At 45.1% G+C, this 18757-nt stretch overlaps 1 protein-coding gene across 1 annotated transcript in view; it reads right to left on the bottom strand.

The window, feature by feature from the left end:
• The window catches only part of LOC115075651 (IgGFc-binding protein-like), a 152608-nt gene that overhangs the window by 51466 nt on the left and 82385 nt on the right, over positions 1–18757 (bottom strand). The window contains exons 10-12 of the mRNA XM_029576225.1: positions 14530–15109; positions 13032–13231; positions 6878–7019 (exon numbers count right to left, since the gene is read on the bottom strand). Coding sequence (XP_029432085.1) covers positions 6878–7019; positions 13032–13231; positions 14530–15109 — 922 coding nt within the window. The remainder of the gene's footprint in view (positions 1–6877; positions 7020–13031; positions 13232–14529; positions 15110–18757) is intronic.

Below are 18757 nucleotides of genomic sequence, written 5' to 3'. Positions count from 1 at the left end.
ACCCGTTATCGCCGCCAGTAGCACGCCCAATAGCGCCACCTTTCTCGGCGATAACACCGCGGTGGTGCGATGGCTGCCGGCTTTCGCAGCCCTGCTCCCCCCGCCTCCCGTTGCTGCCGGGATTCTCCATTCACTTTCTTGTCTCCAGTACTTGCTGTAAGCCTAGCTCTGTTGATCCTGTTTTAGAGGTGGTTGTTTTTTAACCTATAATCTGTGTACCTCTGCCATTTCTATTTATTTCTTTAAAATCTTTTCTATACCGTCGTTAAGTAATAGACCATCACAGCGGTTTACAATAAGGCGCGTACAGTAATGTTAAAAAATTGAAAATGGGTAACACTTTATAGAAGTGCCAAGAGGGTTCCGGTTACAGAAAATTTCAATATTCAGACTATTTAATGAATGACATATGTCTTGTCCTTTTAATACATGTATCCTCGTTAAGTTTCATGTAAAGCTCTCTTGTAGTGTATATTTTTTTATCTAAGGTTATCAGTGTCTTAAAAAAATAACAAATAAGCAGCTGGAAATCTAAGTGCTGAGTGCTGATGTTCTGATGCCTGCTTTATGTGCGTTCTCTTTACCAAATGCCTGTTTAAACAGCCAGGTTTTTACATCCCCTTTACATAGTTATGCACTTTTTATTTGATAGCAAACTCTTGCAAGATTACTCGGGTTATCACATGCTCTGCATGTTCTTCCATTGCCACAATACCTATGTGCTGCAGGTTTGGCTTCAGGTAGGTTATCCTGCTGTCGATTATTGCGGGAGCTGATCTTCATCTTTTGTCCGCCGGTCCTCTTCCTTAGCTTTCATTAGGAAGTCAGTAAACGCCATCGCTCCATAGTAGTACATAATACTTCAACAGCTGTACTTAAATGTAAATCTCATTCTCTCAGAAGATGGCGACCTTGGCTATGTGGAGGACTAGTTTATACCAAATTAGTTCATCACTCAGTGGGCCATACCCACATCGCTGGTTTCTCTCTCAAATGTGTGATCAGTTGTCGATGGACTCACCTTTCCCTTGTTTGCAGCAAATGTGCATCTTTCATTGTACATTTTTGCAGGCCTGAAATAGTGCATGAAGGTTGGCTTTTCTATTCCTTCTCTAATCCTGTATAAGGCTGAAACTGTGCTTATAAACATGGTGACAGCACCCATCAGCCTCCTCAGTGCAGCTGCCTGCACTTCAGCTGACTTTTCCTTAGCCCAGCAGTGTGCAAATGTGTGTGTGGGTGGGGGTGTGTGTGGGGGGTGTGTGTGGGGTGTGTGTGTGTATGGGGGGGGTGTGTGTGGGGTGTGGGGGGTGTGTGTGTGTGGGGTGTGTGTGGGTGGGGGTGTGTGTGTGGGGGTGTGAGAGAAGCATTTAAGGAGGAAGTGCCAGAGTGTAAAAGTGCCTCTGATCATAGAAGCTTTCTTTATGGCTTCCTCATAGTGGAGGTGGGGGGAGGGGGGCAGAGTGAGGATGACCAAATGCCCGCGTTTACAGCCTATCATACAGTGTCCTGTAACAAGGCCTGGGCTATCTCAAGCCAGTCAGTAGCCAATCAGCGGTGACGTTGCACCAGTCACCTGCCTGCTGTTTTCTTTTTGGCGGCTGGCAGAGTCACAGAAGAGAGCGAGGACTATTTTTCCTGCTGCAGCTAGGAGCATTTCCAACTCTCTCCACTCGGCCTCCTTCGCTTACTGTTCCTCATTTGCTTGAATGAAGGGCCCTCTGGCCTGCTATGTCTCTCTCCTTCCCTTCCATCCCCTCCCTTAGGTTGGGCCTTGATCCCAGGCAGCGGCTGCACTGCCTGTTCTCCCTGGGATCAGTTCTTCTTGGCTCTGGCTCCTCCTGTGCATGGTGGCTCCTGCCTGCAGTGCTAGCATGCTGTTGCCATTTCGTGCTCTTGCTACTCAGTCACACCATCTGGCCTGTTGCTGCCTTTCTCCCTCCGAGTCCTGGGCTGGCCCGGCCATCTCTCCGTGTCCACTCCTCTCCTATTCCAGCCATCTCCCACGGGGCAGCACTGCCATGGTAAAATAAAGGTATGCTGTTGCTACAAAATGCCTGCCTCTCTCCTCAGACCATTTCAGTCCCGTGGGGCTCTGTAAAGTGTATGAGAGAGACAGAGGAAGGGGGAGTGTGTGTATATGTGAGAGAGAGAGAGAGACAGGAAGCATGTGGATGAAAGAGACTAAGTGCATGATAGTGTGTGAGTCAGAGGAAGCGTGTGTATGTGAAAGAGATGGAGGAAGCATGAGTATGCATGTGAGAGAGATAGAAAATGCGTGTATGAAAGATAAAGCGTGTGAGTGTGTGTGAGTCAGCAGAAGCAAGTGTAGATGTGTGTGTGTGTGTATGAGAGAGACATGAAGTGTGTGTATGAAAAATAAAGCGTGTGAGTGTGTGTGAGACAGCAGAAGCAAGTGTAGATATATGTGTGTGTGTGTGTATGAGAGAGACAGAAAGTGTGTGTATTAGGAATGTGAATCGTTTTAGGACGATTAAAATTATCGTCCGATAATTTTAATATCGTCTTAAACCGTTATGGAACACAATACAATAGAGATTCTAACGATTTATCGTTATAAATCGTTAGAATCGTGAGCCGGCACACTAAAACCCGCTAAAACCCATCCCCGACCCTTTAAATTAAATCCCCCACCCTCCCGAACCCCCCCAAATAACTTAAACATTTCCTTGCCAAATCCTACCTCCTTCAATCCCCCACCCTCCCGAACCCCCCCCCAAATGACTTAAATTACCTGGGGGTCCGGAACGGCAGCGGTCCGGAACGGGCTCCTGCTACTGAATCTTGTTGTCTTCGGCCGGCGCCATTTTCCAAAATGGCGCCGAAAAATGGCGGCGGCCATAGACCAACAGGATTCGACGGCAGGAGGTCCTTCCGGACCCCCGCTGGACTTTTGGCAAGTCTTGTGGGGGTCAGGAGGCCCCCCCCAAGCTGGCCAAAAGTTCCCGGAGGTCCAGCGGGGGTCAGGGAGCGATTTCCCGCCGCGAATCGTTTTCCGTACGGAAAATGGCGCCGGCCATACGCGTTTGGCCGGCGCCATTTTCCGTACGGAAAATGGCGCCGGCAGGAGATCGACTGCAGGAGGTCGTTCAGCGAGGGTTCCGGCGCCTCGCTGAATGACCTCCTGCAGTCGATCTCCTGCCGGCGCCATTTTCCGTACGGAAAACGATTCGCGGCGGGAAATCGCTCCCTGACCCCCGCTGGACCTCCAGGAACTTTTGGCCAGCTTGGGGGGGGCCTCCTGACCCCCACAAGACTTGCCAAAAGTCCAGCGGGGGTCCGGAAGGACCTCCTGCCGTCGAATCCTGTTGGTCTATGGCCGCCGCCATTTTTCGGCGCCATTTTGGAAAATGGCGCCGGCCGAAGACAACAAGATTCAGTAGCAGGAGCCCGTTCCGGACCGCTGCCGTTCCGGACCGCCGCTGGACCACCAGGTAATTTAAGTCATTTGGGGGGGGGTTCGGGAGGGTGGGGGATTTAATTTAAAGGGTCGGGGGTGGGTTTTAACGGGTTTTAACGATATATCACAATATTTTACCCCCCCAAACGGCAACAATACGATTCCCTCCCCCTCCCAGCCGAAATCGATCGTTAAGACGATCGAGGACACGATTCACATCTCTAGTGTGTATGAAAGAGACAGAGGAAGCACACATATACATTCATATGCTCGCTCTCAGGTGAATTTTCAAAGGTAAAGTGCAATTACATATGTAACCCATGAAAATCAGTCCCTGTGTCTCTCATTTTACCTATGTAAGTGGGGTTTTGAAAATTGCTACAATATATGCCAGTTAGTTTTGGCTATGTTAAGTTCACTTAACAAAGATAAATGACTTTTGAAAAATGATTACAATAGTATGTTACATTTATATGCGTAACACCTGTGAGTGTGTGTGTAGACTCCCCACTCCATGATAATCTCAGGGCGACATGTGGAGAGCTAAAATCCTTATTAGCTTTAATTATTGGGTATTATTTGTTGTCTACTGTTTTTGAAATATTTTATCGATGTTTAAGAAATGTTTAAAAATGTGTCCATCAGTTTTTAATTATTGGATGTTGTTCTATTCATCAGCTGTTTTGAAATATATATGTATATTTTCATATGTAGTATGGATTTACTGTTCTAATTGATGTTTTGTTTCTTGATTGTATTGTTGAAAAGTGGTTTTTGTTTTTGCTTTTCCATTGTTGCACTGCATGCAGAGTTTGGCTTGTTGCGGGTTCCACTTCAATTTTTGTCTGCGTGTTTCTATTTATACTTTATGGTCTTTCTATTCTGTATTAGGTGAGGGTCTATCTGTGTTTGGCAAGTGTAACCTTATTATAGAAGGTTTATTCTGGATATGGTGGTGTGGTGTGTGTTACTTTGGGCTATCTGGGTGCGGGATGTCTGTGACTGAAATGTGATCTGTTTGCCTGTGTCTCTGAATGTGGTGTGTCTGCATGTCTCTGTGTGATTGTGATGTGATGTGGCAGTGTCTGTCTGTTGCAATGTGTATTTTTCTGTGTAAGGTGATATATCTGTGTGCCTTTGGGTATGGTCTGTGTCTTCATGGGCCTGTCTGCCTGTGTCTCTCTCTGTCTGATGTGGTCTGTTTGGGTGTGGTGTATGCATCTGGTTGTGCAGTGTCTGTGTCTCTCGGACTGTGTGTGTCTGTGTGGATGGATATGGCTTATCTGACTGTGAGTAGGTATGGAGTATCTGACTCTGTCTGGTGTGGTGTTGCCTACCTCTCTGCCTCTGGGTGTGCACGGATGTGTCTCTGTGTTTTTCTGAATGTGCCTGGTGTATTTATACCTGTCTCGGTCTGAGTGGGGAATGTCTGCATCTCTCTCTGATGTCTCTGCCAGGCCTTTCTATGTCTGTCTGGATGTGGTATGGTATCTGCCTTTATGTTTTCTCCTTTCCGTAACCTGAAAAGAGTCAAAACTGGAACTTTGATCTTCTGGTTGGCAGAGTGAGTGCCTGCTACTTGGCAAATGATTCAACAGCTGATTGGTTGGTGAGAGATACCATTTTGTGTGTGTGTGTGTGTGTGTATGTATGTATATATATATGTGTGTCTATGTGTGATCCGACTTTGGTGGAGGGGCACAATAAATTGTATGGATGGAAAGGGGGGCCCAGGCTGAAGCTCACCCCTGCCTAGTCACTGGGTGCTATGTTGTATTATATTTCCCAGCTAGCAACAGTAATAGGAAGTAGGAAATGGTGAAATATAACAGCCACAAGGTTGCATCACGCTATAAGTTAACAATAGTAACTAGGGATGTGCAAAGGGAAATTTTTCATTTTTCATTTATTTGTTTCATAGTTCACCTTCATTTGTTTGGTTCATTTAAAATGGAAAAAAAATATTTTTTTATTTGTGTTTTTTCATTTTCCATTAAAGTCAATGGGGGAACCAATGCAACCTATTTGAGCTTAAAAATTAGGGTTTTCTAATGATTCTAATGAAGGAATGACATCATTAGAAGGGAGAAGAAAACTCCAATGCACCAAGATGGTGACAAAGTGGCAACAAAAGGCACTGCAGAGGAAGTAAAGGATGTCAGCAGGAGTTCCTCAGGGTACTGTGAGAGGAACAACGGAGCAGCAAGAGTGGCAGGAACCCCCAAAGGCAGCACAAAGGTGGCACCAATCCTAAGGCATCATGAAGGCGGAATGAAGCACCAAAGATGGCAGGAAAAACTTCAAGACACTGATAGAGGGATGTAGCAGCATTAGGAGTGGCATGAAGACTCCAAAATACCATGAGAAGTACAAAGCAGCCATCCACAGTGGCAAGGACACCCCAAGGTATAGTCTGGGGTAGCAGGAACATCCCTAAGGTGTAGCACAGGGGCATGGGTGAGAGCGAAGCAGAGAGGCAGCAAGACCAAGGTATAGTGTGAGAAGCAGTACAACTAAGCAAGACCACCAAGGTGTAGCATAAGGGGTATAGCAGCAAGGCAGTGTGTGCACTGCAAACAGACAAAAACTGTATCACAGGGGAAACAAAATGGCAAGGTTGCTTTTCTGTTCTCTCTCTGCCAGTCCAGCAGTGTACTGTGCAGTGAGAGGAAAGTAATCTCTGTTTGTTCACTGGCACTGCTTCTCTGTCTCCTTTTCACTACCCTTTGCCCTGCTTCAGTGAACAGACAAAAATGAGCAGCACTCTGTCTCTCTCTCTCTCGTTATTATAGCACTGTAACTGCAGCAGTGAAGATAAGAAAAAGCCCTTTGCCACTATCAAAATTCTTCTCTATCCTTGTTTCTTGAACCTTTCCTTTGACTCTAAGAGAGATTCTGAAAAGACAAACTTTTTCTGTGAAATCCAACAGAGAAAAGTGAGTTATTTTGCACATGCTCAGTTCTTTCAGTGACAACACATCAATATCATTTGATCCAGATGTTAGCTATAGGCTGGTAAAAAAAAAAAATGCTTCACCTTGATTGAACCTCCCTTACTTGCCTTCTTCTCCCACCTTGGCTCCATCCTGGCATTTTTTGTTTGCAATAATTACCAATCTCAGCACTTTTCAATTGGTCATAGATTTGAAAGGGAAACAAACAAATGGAACAAAAATGTATTTTTAAATTCGTGGGCACCTTCCATTTGTTTTGGGAATCCACAAATGAAACAAAAATGGTCTCATTCATTCCATTTTACCTTTTGTTTTGAAGAATGCACATCCTTATCAGTATCAGAAACTACAATTTTATAACACAGTGAAGAGGTTATTACTTGGCCTTTAACAGAACAGTTTCTGGATTTCTATGTCAGACTCTCCTGGTTGTCGTCTCTACCATTGCATGCATTTTTATCATCTCCTTCTGTCAGCTAAGACAATTATCCCTTCTCTTTACCTTTGTTGATACATCCCATGATGCCATCCAAGATCTGACAGCTCTCATCACTGGCGCAGCTGTAGGCGTCACACACAACCCCACCATCGGGATTGCAAGAGCAGATCTCCATGCAGTCATTGTCTATAACCGATTCATTTACCTGACGAGTTGTGAAAACAATCAATAATAAGTACAAAAGGTATTAAAATGAAAGTCCTAATATTTACTGCAATAAATTACAGGTGATGAAAAGGCTGTGATACCTTATATTGAACGGATATAAGAATTACTTAAAAATAACGTTCTAGATGAGTTTTTGGAAACAGAAAGATCCCTCCTTTACAAGTGCATCTAGGTGGCCTCAAAACCTCATGAACAAAAATGTCTTTGGTTAAACCTCGTGCTGCTCCAATAGAAGCTATCACAGCCTGCAAAAAATCCAATTTTCCTCATCACTAACACAGCTCCAGAGTAAAAAGAAACAAGCTTTATCTAAATATGTGGAATATTTATCTTATGGATAGAAATATTAGTTTTGAGGACTCTGCACAGGTTCTTAGAGATTTTCATTGGACTAATATGAAACTTGTACACGGATGGCAATGGATATTGGCTTAGAAGATCACATAGGTCTCTTCTTGAGATGGGAGAGATGCTGCAGCACAATTCTTGTCTCAGTGGGAGCTAGAAATTACTGCAAGGTGATAAGGCATTACTGAACCACATAAGTAAAAAATCATAATAATTAACTGAGAATGTTTACAATATGATGTAAGGAATTCCCTTTTTTTAAAGTTACTGCAAAGCATGTATTTTTAGGCAATAATCTACCTATGCAATTTTTTTGTATTTCCTAAATTTTAGATTAGATTTAATTCCTCAATCTGACTTGGAGGAGGCTATTTTGTCCATTAATGGTATCTCATTGAAATGTCCAGATTTTTCTTCTCATTTTGACTTCTACAGCTTCCTATGAAATGTGAATAAACATAAGACGTTCACTGTGTAATGAATAAAGTAAATGGAAGTAGAAGTGCGACATTGAGTTACTGTTGACGTGGAGCTTAATGTTATCAGGCTAAGGCCTGGATTCATCATTCATTGCTGAATGATGAGTCCATCGAAAACGGGGGGGTGGGCCTGTGAAAGCCGGCAGCCTTTGCACCACCGTGGTGTCTTCGCTGCCGGCTTTCGCACCGAATAGCGCCATTGTGAAAGGTGGTGCTATTCGGCATGCTACTGGTGACGGTAACATTACTAACCTTGTCGCCACCTGCGAAGACACCGCTGAGTTCTCTCCTCTCCAACTCCAGTTTGCATGCTATCGCACGCGAAAAGGGCCTTTTTGCGTGCGATAAGCCTTTAGAAAATAATCCCCTGTCAGGTCTAGTTACACAAGTAAGAGAACGTGTAATACCCCTTGCTAGTCCAAAGATTTGGAACTCACTCCCCACAGAAATACGCCTTTAACAAAACTTAAAGATATTTAAGAAAAGGCTTAAATATCTGGCTCTTTACGAAGGCTTTCAATGAATCTAAGTTACTCATATACACTAACTTCTAATTTTATGTTTTAATATCTTAAGATTTGTTTTAGGTGCTAAACATGCCATTCATTTACATGCTATTTTTATATCATTTTATTGTAAATGCTATTTTACTATGTTGATTTTATGCTAATTCAATTTTATTGTAATTTTGTTTTATTGTAATTTTATTTTATTATAATGTTATTACTGTTGTAAACTGTTATGATGGCTACACCGAATGATGGTATATAAAATCAGTAAATAAATAAAAATAAATCTATAAACCTCAAATTCCTGCTTATCTTGGAGAACTTGGGATGGAGCAGATTGGCATGCCCTAGTGGACCAGTCCAATCAATCATGTGGTTGGTGTTGGCCACAGCAGTCCCATGCCTGTGGAGCCATTATAACCAATACTAGGTCCTGCAGCAGATCTTCTGCATAGCTTATGTCTGCTTTAAATTTTTCCCCATGGTTGCAGCAATCTGGGCCTGCTCTCTTAGGCCATCCTCCCACCAACTATTATCATGGCAGCAGGAAGGAAGCAGCAGAGCATCTACAGCTTCCTCACTGCCAGCTGAAGCCTCATGCTACTCTCTGCTGCTTGAACTCCTCATACTCTAGCTGCCTGCTTCTTCTCACACTAAAGGACCTCCAAGATCATCAACAGGTGCTCTGTCTGGAGAGGGGATTAAAGTGAGTGAGAGAGTGTGAGAGTGAGTCAGAGAGCATGTGTGTGAGTGAGGGCAAATGTGACTGAGCCTGTCTGTGAACATAAGAAAGAGCGAGTAAGCTAGTGTGTGAATGTGAGAGAGAGCACGAACAAGTCAGTAAGCCAGTGTGTGTACATGAGAAGGAGCGTGATCTAATCAGTAAGTCAAGCATGAGTGAGTCAATAAGCCAGTAAGTGAGCATGAGAGAAAGAGTACGTGGGCCAGTGTGTGAACATGAGAGAGAATGCGAGTCAGTAAGTGTTGTGCGCACACAGGCTTTAGCAAGGTGTTGTGTGCGGGAGGCCATGAGCAGCTGTTGTGCGGGAACAAGAGAATGTGCTCTTAGACCTCTGTGAACTGGGGAGGAGCTCCAAGGAAGCACCGAGGCAGGTGAGACGATGTACCGTCTGGGCTGAGACAGGGAACCCAAGGCCCCGCCGACCTGCACAGCCTTGGTGAGGCCAGCCACGCAAGGTTGGTCTCTGAATGGTCCTCTGACCACTCCAACCCTTTTGGATCTGCCCCTGGGTAATGGCAGAGGCGGCAGGCCAGACAGGAGACAAGGGCAGACAAAGACTCTGGAACGTGGAGACTCAGATGAGGAACATGGAATATGGAGACAGACGAGGAACTTGAAACGAAGAGACTCAGACGAGGAACTCGGAACTTGAAAGGACTCGGAACAAGGATTTAGGATTCAGACGAAAGTACTGGGTGAGAACTGCATCGCAGCGTGCCCTACACAGCCACCCATGGCTGGTCGCGGACCATGCTAAACACGAACCAGACTCCAGGAGATGTAGTGGAACTTGAGACTGGAACATGTTGAAGATTCAGTAGAAGCCTGCACTGGGGTGCGCCCTACACAGTCTCCTGTGGCTGGTCATGGACCATGCTGGAGCGGAGCAGGTTCAGGCAGAGTCTTGGTCATGGACAGAAGCAGACACAAGGGAATCCAAGGGCCGGAACGAGATTCAAGACACGGGACCAAGATGGGACTTGGCTTCAAACAGGGAGATTAAAAACACAGGACCAAGACAGAACTTGGCTTCAGGCAAGGATGACCTTGTGCTGCAGACGAGATGAAGGCTTTGTACCATCAAGCGCCCTACACAGCCCCCCCATGGGCTGGTCATGGACCATGACGGAGGCACGCCAGGAAAGGTGGATGCAGGAACCTGGGAACTGGTTGCAGAGGCGAAGACAAGAGCATCAGGAACATGAAACATCTGGAACACCAGGATTTGGAGCACCAGGACTTGGATCGTGGAACATCAAGACTGGAACACGGAACATCAGGAACAGATGAGACTTCAGCAGAGACCAGGAACACAGACGACGAGGGATCCCATGAAGAACAAGGAAATGCCAGGCAGGAGCAGGAAGCAGGAGTCCTAAGGAGGATTAGCCCATTTGCAAGGCAATGAAGGAATGGAAGCAGGGCCCTTAAATAGGGCTGAAGATGAGGAGACAACCAGGGAGGAGTCCAGGTGGGGCCTGGGGCATATCCAGCCACGAGCCCTTTAAATATCCAGGAGAGACGCGGCATAGCCCCTTAGGAGGAAGGGGCAGGACCATGGACAGCGGCGTCCTCGCTGCTCAGACGCTGGAGCAGGAGAAGGGCCAAAGAGGTGGCTTCCTGCCGCATGAGGAGGTGGGGAAATGGTGACGTGCGGCCACTGAAGAGCAGGCCTCCAGGCCTACAGGGAGAAGGCAACATCGGTGGTCCGGGCCGTAAACAGAAGCTGAACTCCGCGGCTCCCCGCCGTGGTGAAGAGTAAGGCAGGTGGCGGCTCCCTGCCGTGAAGGATGTTGGCAGTGGATCCAGCCACTCTGGAGGGTCCGAGGATGGTGTCGGGGGAAACCAGGCTGGAGGTAATAGGCTGCTCATGGCTAGACCCACGAGCAGAATCACAACAGTAAGCTAGAGCTTGTGCATGAAAGACTATGTGAGCGAGTCAGTAAGCCAATGTGCATGAGAGACCATGAGCAAGTCAGTAAGCCAATGTGGAAGTGTGAGAGAGAGCACGAGCACGTCAGTAGACCAGTATGTGTGTGTGTGTGTGTGAGACAGAGCTTGAGTGAGTCAGTAGGCTGGTGTGTGAGAAGGAGCGCAAGTGAGTCAGTAAGCCAGTGTGTGATCATGAGAGAGAGCACGAGTGAGTCAGTTAACCAGTGTATGTGCATCCTCTGGGAATTAATTCCAGAACATAACTATGTGCTAAATGAAAAATAATTTTCTTTGGTTTGTTTTAAATGAGCTACTTGCTAACTTCATGGAGTGTCCCCTAGTCCTTCTGTTATCTGAGAAAGTAAATAACCGATTCACATTAACTTGTTCAATTCCTTTCATGATTTTGTAGACCTCTATCGTATCCCTCCTCGGTTGTCTCTTCTCCAAACTGAACAGCCCTAACTTCCTTAGCCTTTCCTCATAGGGGAGCCATTCCATGCCCCTTATAATTTCAGTCGCCCTTCTGTGCACTTTCTACAGTGCAACTATATCTTTTTTGAAAGAGCTAACAAACATCAACCTCCATAATTCTACAAAAAAATCTTCTGAAAATGATGAAGATATGTAATTATTGCCTATTAAACTAGGTAAAATGCAAAATAAACTGGACACTAAACTTTGGCTGGGCTGCTTCTTAGATGGTGCATACACACTGTACACGTGTGGTGGCACTGCCCAGCGGCCTGAATATTTTTAGAATTGGTGAAAGGACATAAGAACATAAGAAATTGCCATGCTGGGTCAGACCAAGGGTCCATCAAGCCCAGCATCCTGTTTCTAACAGAGGCCAAAACCAGGCCACAAGAACCTGGCAATTACCCAAACACCAAGAAGATCCCATGCTACTGATGCAATTAATAGCAGTGGCTATTCCCTAAGTAAATTTGATTAATAGCCATTAATGGACTTCTCCTCCAAGAACTTATCCAAACCTTTTTTGAACCCAGCTACACTAACTGCACTAACCACATCCTCTGGCAACAAATTCCAGAGATGTATTGACCTCAATAGATTCCATTGAAAGTTGAGATTTTTTTCTTGGATAAATGCTACAAATACAAAATTAGTGACATACCTACTAGTATGTCAAGACTTAACTGGGTAACACTTATCTGGATTTGTTTGCAGATATTCAGCGTGGCACAGCCATGCTGCTGAATATCATTGTAATGCTATCTGGCTCAGTTACCCCCAAATATTTAGGACCTGATTCACTCTGTGTTTTCTTCCATACTGGAACTGATATTCATAACACATAACATAGTTCAGCTAAGCCGAGGAATTTCCACACACAAATTGCTCCTAAGTTAGACCTCTATGGCTGGTCCAACTTATCCGATTGATATAACCAGATAAGAATGAATATTGCTAGTTATCGGTAAAGTTAACCGGTTAACTAGTGCCGCCATAATCTGCCCACTGCCTGCTCACATTCTATGCGACTATCAGACAGTCAGAAAAGTGACTTATCCTGCTATCAAATGCTGATTGTGTTTTGAATATATTGCCCTATGGGCCAGATTTTAAAAACCTTACTCGCGCTGGGCCTATTATCAAAGGCCCGGCCATGCGCGTACAGCACCGGGACGCGTGTAAGCCCCAGGGCCTCAGGAGAGGGCCAGGGCGGGACGTGACTAGAGGCCCCCAGCACAGCAGCCATTTGCCTCTGTGCTGGGGGATTGCGTGCCGGCAGGATACTGGTGCGCGCAACCGGTGCCTGCTCGAGGCAGGCGCAACAGATAAGATAAGGATTTCGGTAGGATAGGGCTAGGGGGCGGGAAGGTTAGAATAGGGGGTAGGGAAGTTCCCTCCCGGCTGCTCCTAAACTGGAGTGGACTGGGAGGGAACTGGGGAAGGCTATGGGGAAAAACTTAGTAATTCCGTGCAGGTGATGAAAATAATTATTTGTACTTTACCCTGTAGTATTTTCCACTCGCGAAGCACCCGCAGTTTTCTATGGGTATGCACTGCTGTCCATCAAACAAAAACCCGTCATTGCACTCGCAGCCCTCGGCACAGCTCGTGGGGCACTGGGCGGGGTCGTTCAGTCCAGCACATGTGGTGGAGCAGGTGTCTGCGCAGAGTTTATATTGGCTGTTGGCAGGGCAGGCCAGAGCTTAAAACAAAAGAAAAACAGTGAATATGGAAACATTATGGAGCCAATATTCAAAGTCATTTAGCCCGATAACTAAGGAGTTATTCAGCTAACTGGCATGCCTTCCATATCCCTCGTTGCGTATCCAGCAGACTTTTAGCCGGATAAGCAATCGTTTTGATTTTGGGAGTGTTCCATGGTGGTATTGAGTGAGCTGAATAACTTATCTGGCTACTTCTGATAGTTGGAGTTAGCTGAATAAGTTACTCAGTTAACTCAAGAAGTGGCTGCTAAAAGTTATCCATCCTCATGTGGCCAAATAAATTTAGCCTTAAACAGCTAAATTCAAAAGAACATAGCCAGTTAAGTGATGCTGCTGTAAGAAAAATAAGTACCTTACAGGCTTGGTGGCCAAGTGACAACTCCCCTCCTCAAGATATGACAGTAGGCCCTGCCGGGCCCAGCATCCTCACCACCCCAAACCCCTCTAAGAGAATGGAAGAGATCCAAGGCTGGCCTCCCCCCGGCCTACGTGCTCTCTGGTTCCACATATTCCCTTGGCGCAGAAGCAACTTGTGAGCGCTGGCAGCCGGCCGGCCAACACAGGCTTCCCTGGAAGAGCGGCTAATGGCCGTTGTCCCGGCCAGCTTCTGTCCCAGCCTGCCCCTCACCCCCTGGCCTGTGCACATATTGGCAATTAAGCGCACGGCCCAGCCACATGTGTAACTGCCGGCATTTGCGCTCACGGCCCTTCTAAAATCCGGCCTATATTGAATAATCTGCACGTGTACCCTCACAAATTATAAACTACAGGCATGCATGCATGCATGCGAGCCCATATACGCATGTACATGGTCTCTTACGCCTGTGTTTGAAAGTTATCCTCTGAGATTCCCGGTACCAGAGTCATGATGCATGATTCCTGCAGGAACCGGGAGATGAACAGAATTTTATGGCGTCTGTATTTGGCTGTAGTTTGGCTTGTTGGAGAATAGTAAGGATTGCATGAAGCATGAGGGAGAAAGTGAGAAAAAAGGAAACAGAAGAGATAAGAAGAAGGAAGAAGAGACATTATCAGTGGAAAAATGAAGGCAAGGGGTAAGGAAAGAGAACGTTTCCTTTGCTGTATCTTAATTGTTAGGAACAATTATCACAGCTGACTGCTCTCAAGGATCGGAAGGCCTTTCAGCAACACTCTTGAGATGGATCATGTAAGGAGCTGACTTTCCTTTCTAGAAAGCATACAAAGAAAATCTCTGATAGGACAATTGCTGAATCTAATGCATTATTCTAGAAAATGTATGACAGTTATCACTTACGGCAGAAGGATTCATTCCTCCAGGATTGAATGATGACGCCAACAGACTGGCATGCAGTTACGTAGCTGTGGATGCTGTCACAAAGAATTGTGCTGTCTCCATTGCCCATGCAGAGATCATTGATGCAGTTGTTGTAATAGAAATCAGAGTTAATTGTGGAGTAGCAGGCACTGAAGGGACCATTAAATGTTTGAAGAATGCCACAATAGTTATCATTACTGAAGATTTCCTTCTTCTTGTCCTCACAGACAGGGCAGGCATTGCCAGCTGCTCCACAGCCATGGTCACAGGTCACCCCAGGAACCTGGACCTCCCAGGCAGAGCCAAATGTGGTGGCATCAGCAGCCAGTGTCTGGTCAGGCAGCTGAAACTCATCTGTATTGTCCCCATTGTAGTTCCCACACAAGCCACCCAGTTGGTTCTTGTAGTTCCCTGGGACAGTGACCACAACTAAGTAGACCAAGTCAAAGCTCACCTGTAGGCCAACATCGGTTGCCACAATGACATTGATACCGTCCTGATAAGCACGGATCTTTCCATCTTCAATGCTGAGAGGGAGATTATAAAACACACCATTCACCTAAAAGAGAGAGGATATAACAGTATGACATCACTGTATCATAAGAACATAAGAAAATGCCATACTGGGTCAGACCAAGGGTCCATCAAGCCCAGCATCCTGTTTCCAACAGTGGCCAATCCAGGCCATAAGAACCTGGCAAGTACCCAAAAACTAAGCCTATTCCATGTAACCATTGCTAATGGCAGTGGCTATTCTCTAAGTGAACTTAATAGCAGGTAATGGACTTCTCCTCCAAGAACTTATCCAATCCTTTTTTAAACACAGCTATATTAACTGCACTAACCACATTCTCCGGCAACAAATTCCAGAGTTTAATTGTGCGTTGAGTAAAAAAGAACTTTCTCCGATTAGTTTTAAATGTGCCCCATGCTAACTTCATGGAGTGCCCCCTAGTCTTTCTACTATCCGAAAGAGTAAATAACCGATTCACATCTACCTGTTCTAGACCTCTCATGATTTTAAACACCTCTATCATATCCCCCCTCAGTCGTCTCTTCTCCAAGCTGAAAAGTCCTAACCTCTTTAGTCTTTCCTCATAGGGGAGCTGTTCCATCCCCTTTATCATTTTGGTAGCCCTTCTCTGTACCTTCTCTATCGCAATTATATCTTTTTTGAGATGCAGCGACCAGAATTGTACACAGTATTCAAGGTGCGGTCTCACCATGGAGCGATACAGAGGCATTATGACATTTTCCGTTTTATTCACCATTCCCTTCCTAATAATTCCCAACATTCTGTTTGCTTTTTTGACTGCCGCAGCACACTGAACCGACGATTTCAATGTGTTATCCACTATGAAAAGCACTGGGATCATACTACTTTATTTTATTTATTTAAATAGTTTGCATTCCGCACACATCCAAATTTGTTCTGGGCGGATTCCAGTGTTCACATGCACAAGCAAGATAAAACAGTAAGGGCCAATTTTTAAAAGCATTTACACACTTAGAACTGGGCTGCACACATGTAAATGCACTTTACCCCAATTAAATTAGCTTGTGTAAATATCACATACTATTGTAGTAATTTTCAAAAGCCATCTATTCAAGTAAAACCCAGTTTCATGTGTGTAAATGCTTTTTAAAATCAGGCCCTAAGCATATACAATACAAAGTCAATAATATCACATAAACTAGACGAATAAAATAAAAGTACTGATAGAACTGAGAAAATGTAAGAAGTTATAATTGTCTGTGGCTTTCCCATTCCGACCAATAAAAAGCTTGATGCAAGAAAACCAAACATAATAGTAAAAGAGAAAAACACAATTACTAATAAAAGTGTTGCTACTAAGCAACTATTCTGTAAAGGTTATGGAAAAAGAAAAGCTCCTCACGTATGCTAGGGTACGGAAGTGTGACATCACTTGCGCAAGGGGGTGCACAATTGTGCAACTTGTGCGCGCCGAGCCCGAACTGAGCTGCACTGCCTTCCCCCGTTCCCTACCCCCCTCCCCACCTTCCCTTCCTCTACTTCCCCCGCCCTTTCCCCCTCTGGCCACGCCCCGGAATTTATACGCGTCCCGGCGCTTTACGCACGTCACCGGGCCTTTTCAAAATAGGCCCGGTGCGCGTATGACCGGTTAAGCGCGTAACCTTTTGAAAATCCAGCCCTGTGTGTTCATGCATTCTTTGATGTAGACATTTTTTCTTCTCATTTCCTTCATTTCCTCTATTGATATTGTGTCTCCCTTGTCTTATCTAATTATCCCATCAAAGGTTAAGGCAAGAATGATTATTGTTTAATTACCTGGGGTGTTGTGTAACAAAGTTAACCAAAGAAAACACAGGAAATTAAAAGAAAAACAAAACAAAACAGAAGAGACAGAGAAATCATAGTAACATCTACTATGGGAGAAAATGAGTGAGCAACAAGTAACCACAAACCCAAACCCACCCCAACCCTTCAAATTCAATTAACTACAACCCCCCCCCCAAAAAAAAAACTTGCCAAAAGTCCCTGGTGGTCCAGCGGGGATCCTGGGAGCGATCTCCTCCTCTCGGGCTGTCAGCTGCCACTAATCAAAATGGCACCGGCGACCCTTTGCCCTTACCATGTGACTGGGGCTATTGGTGCCATTGGCTGTCCTCTGTCACATGGTAGGAGCAATGGACGGCCGGCATCAGCCCCTTTGTAAGCATTTGATCTGAAACTGTCAATAGTATTAATGTCCTGGTGCCTTTCTCTCATGACAGTGCGCCCACCCAAACTCACAGGACTACACAAATCCTCCCAGTACTGCTGTTTTTGTTGTGTTTCTCCGCTTGTCGGCAACAGCTGAATTGCCTGTGGCTGCTGCTTGGTAAATCTGCAGCTCTGATTTGAAGGGGAAACATTATAGGCCCATCAAACAGTTACCCAGATATATACCTTAAAACCATAGGTATATCCTGGCCTACCTTATGGGGATGTGCATTCGTTTGAAATGAATGTGCCTGCAAACAGCAGTGAATAAGGTTATTGTTAATTGGGTTGTTTTTTTGTGTTTTGTTTTTTTTTCTTTTAAGGTTTGTTATTTTATTTTTTGGTTTGGCAAATGAACCAAACTGATAAAAATAGAGGGATGGTAACTTTCAAACCAGCACATGGGGGGCATATTTGGGTGCATGCACTGGCCCATGCCATGGGACGCGACTATTTAATAAATTGAATACGTACATGCGTGCATGTTATAAAATAGCCTGGCTGTGAGCACATGTGTGCTAAATTTAAATGGGAGAGTGCATGGGTGTGCAAATCCCGATTCTACTGCATAAGTCAGTTTACCAGTTCATCCACCAGTTCACCCAGTTAACAGCTTGATCCTCCAACCCCCACCGGTTTGTAAGCCTACACTTTGCCCAGTTGCCTCAGACCCTTCAGCCCCCTCAGAAATGGTTTGACCATTTTATTTTTTAACTGACACATCATCCATAGCTGAAGTAAACTTACGTTGCAGGGGATCTCGGCAAGCACCGGGGCGCGCAACTATTTGCATGCACAAGGCCAGAAACACCCCCGCCCCGCCCAGACCACACCCATACACCCCTCTTTTAGAAATGTTGAGATGTGCGTGCCATGACATTTACGCACGTACATGGGCGCTTTTTAAAATATGGTCGGCGTGCATAAGCCCAACTTCTTCACACATTCCCTAATTAATGCATGCGCCAGGTTCTTAAAATTCACCATTAAATAAACACAAAAACAAACAAACAAACCCCAAAACAAAAAACAAACTGATTGTAACCAAATATCCAGTAAGTGAACACAGACTAGAAATAGAAATATGCCTGCAAAAGCAGAGCAGAAAACTGCAGGAAACCTGACTCTGTATGCAATGCAACACTGGAGATTTAGCAACTGTGATATATTTAATCCACTGCTATGCACATTATAAAAGTATCAAAGTCTCACATTTCCCAGAGCTAAAAGGTATATTCAATGCCTTCCCAGAAAAGAATGAGCAGGAAAAATTCTTTATAATCCAATGGGGAAAGAACAGGAACAGTAGCTACAGTAGCCAAATAAGTGGTATCCTGGCAGCAGGCCAGAAATAACAGCAGAGCAAGAACAAAACAGACCAGTGCCAAAACTAGAGTGTGGGCCCTTTTGTTATACTATACTTTTCTGTAGTAGAATTACTTGAATCTTATTAGGAATCAT

Source organism: Rhinatrema bivittatum, chromosome 14 (assembly GCF_901001135.1).
Source record: "Rhinatrema bivittatum chromosome 14, aRhiBiv1.1, whole genome shotgun sequence".
NCBI classification, from domain to species: Eukaryota; Metazoa; Chordata; class Amphibia; order Gymnophiona; family Rhinatrematidae; genus Rhinatrema; species Rhinatrema bivittatum.
This window is presented reverse-complemented; position numbering and strand designations above follow the sequence as displayed.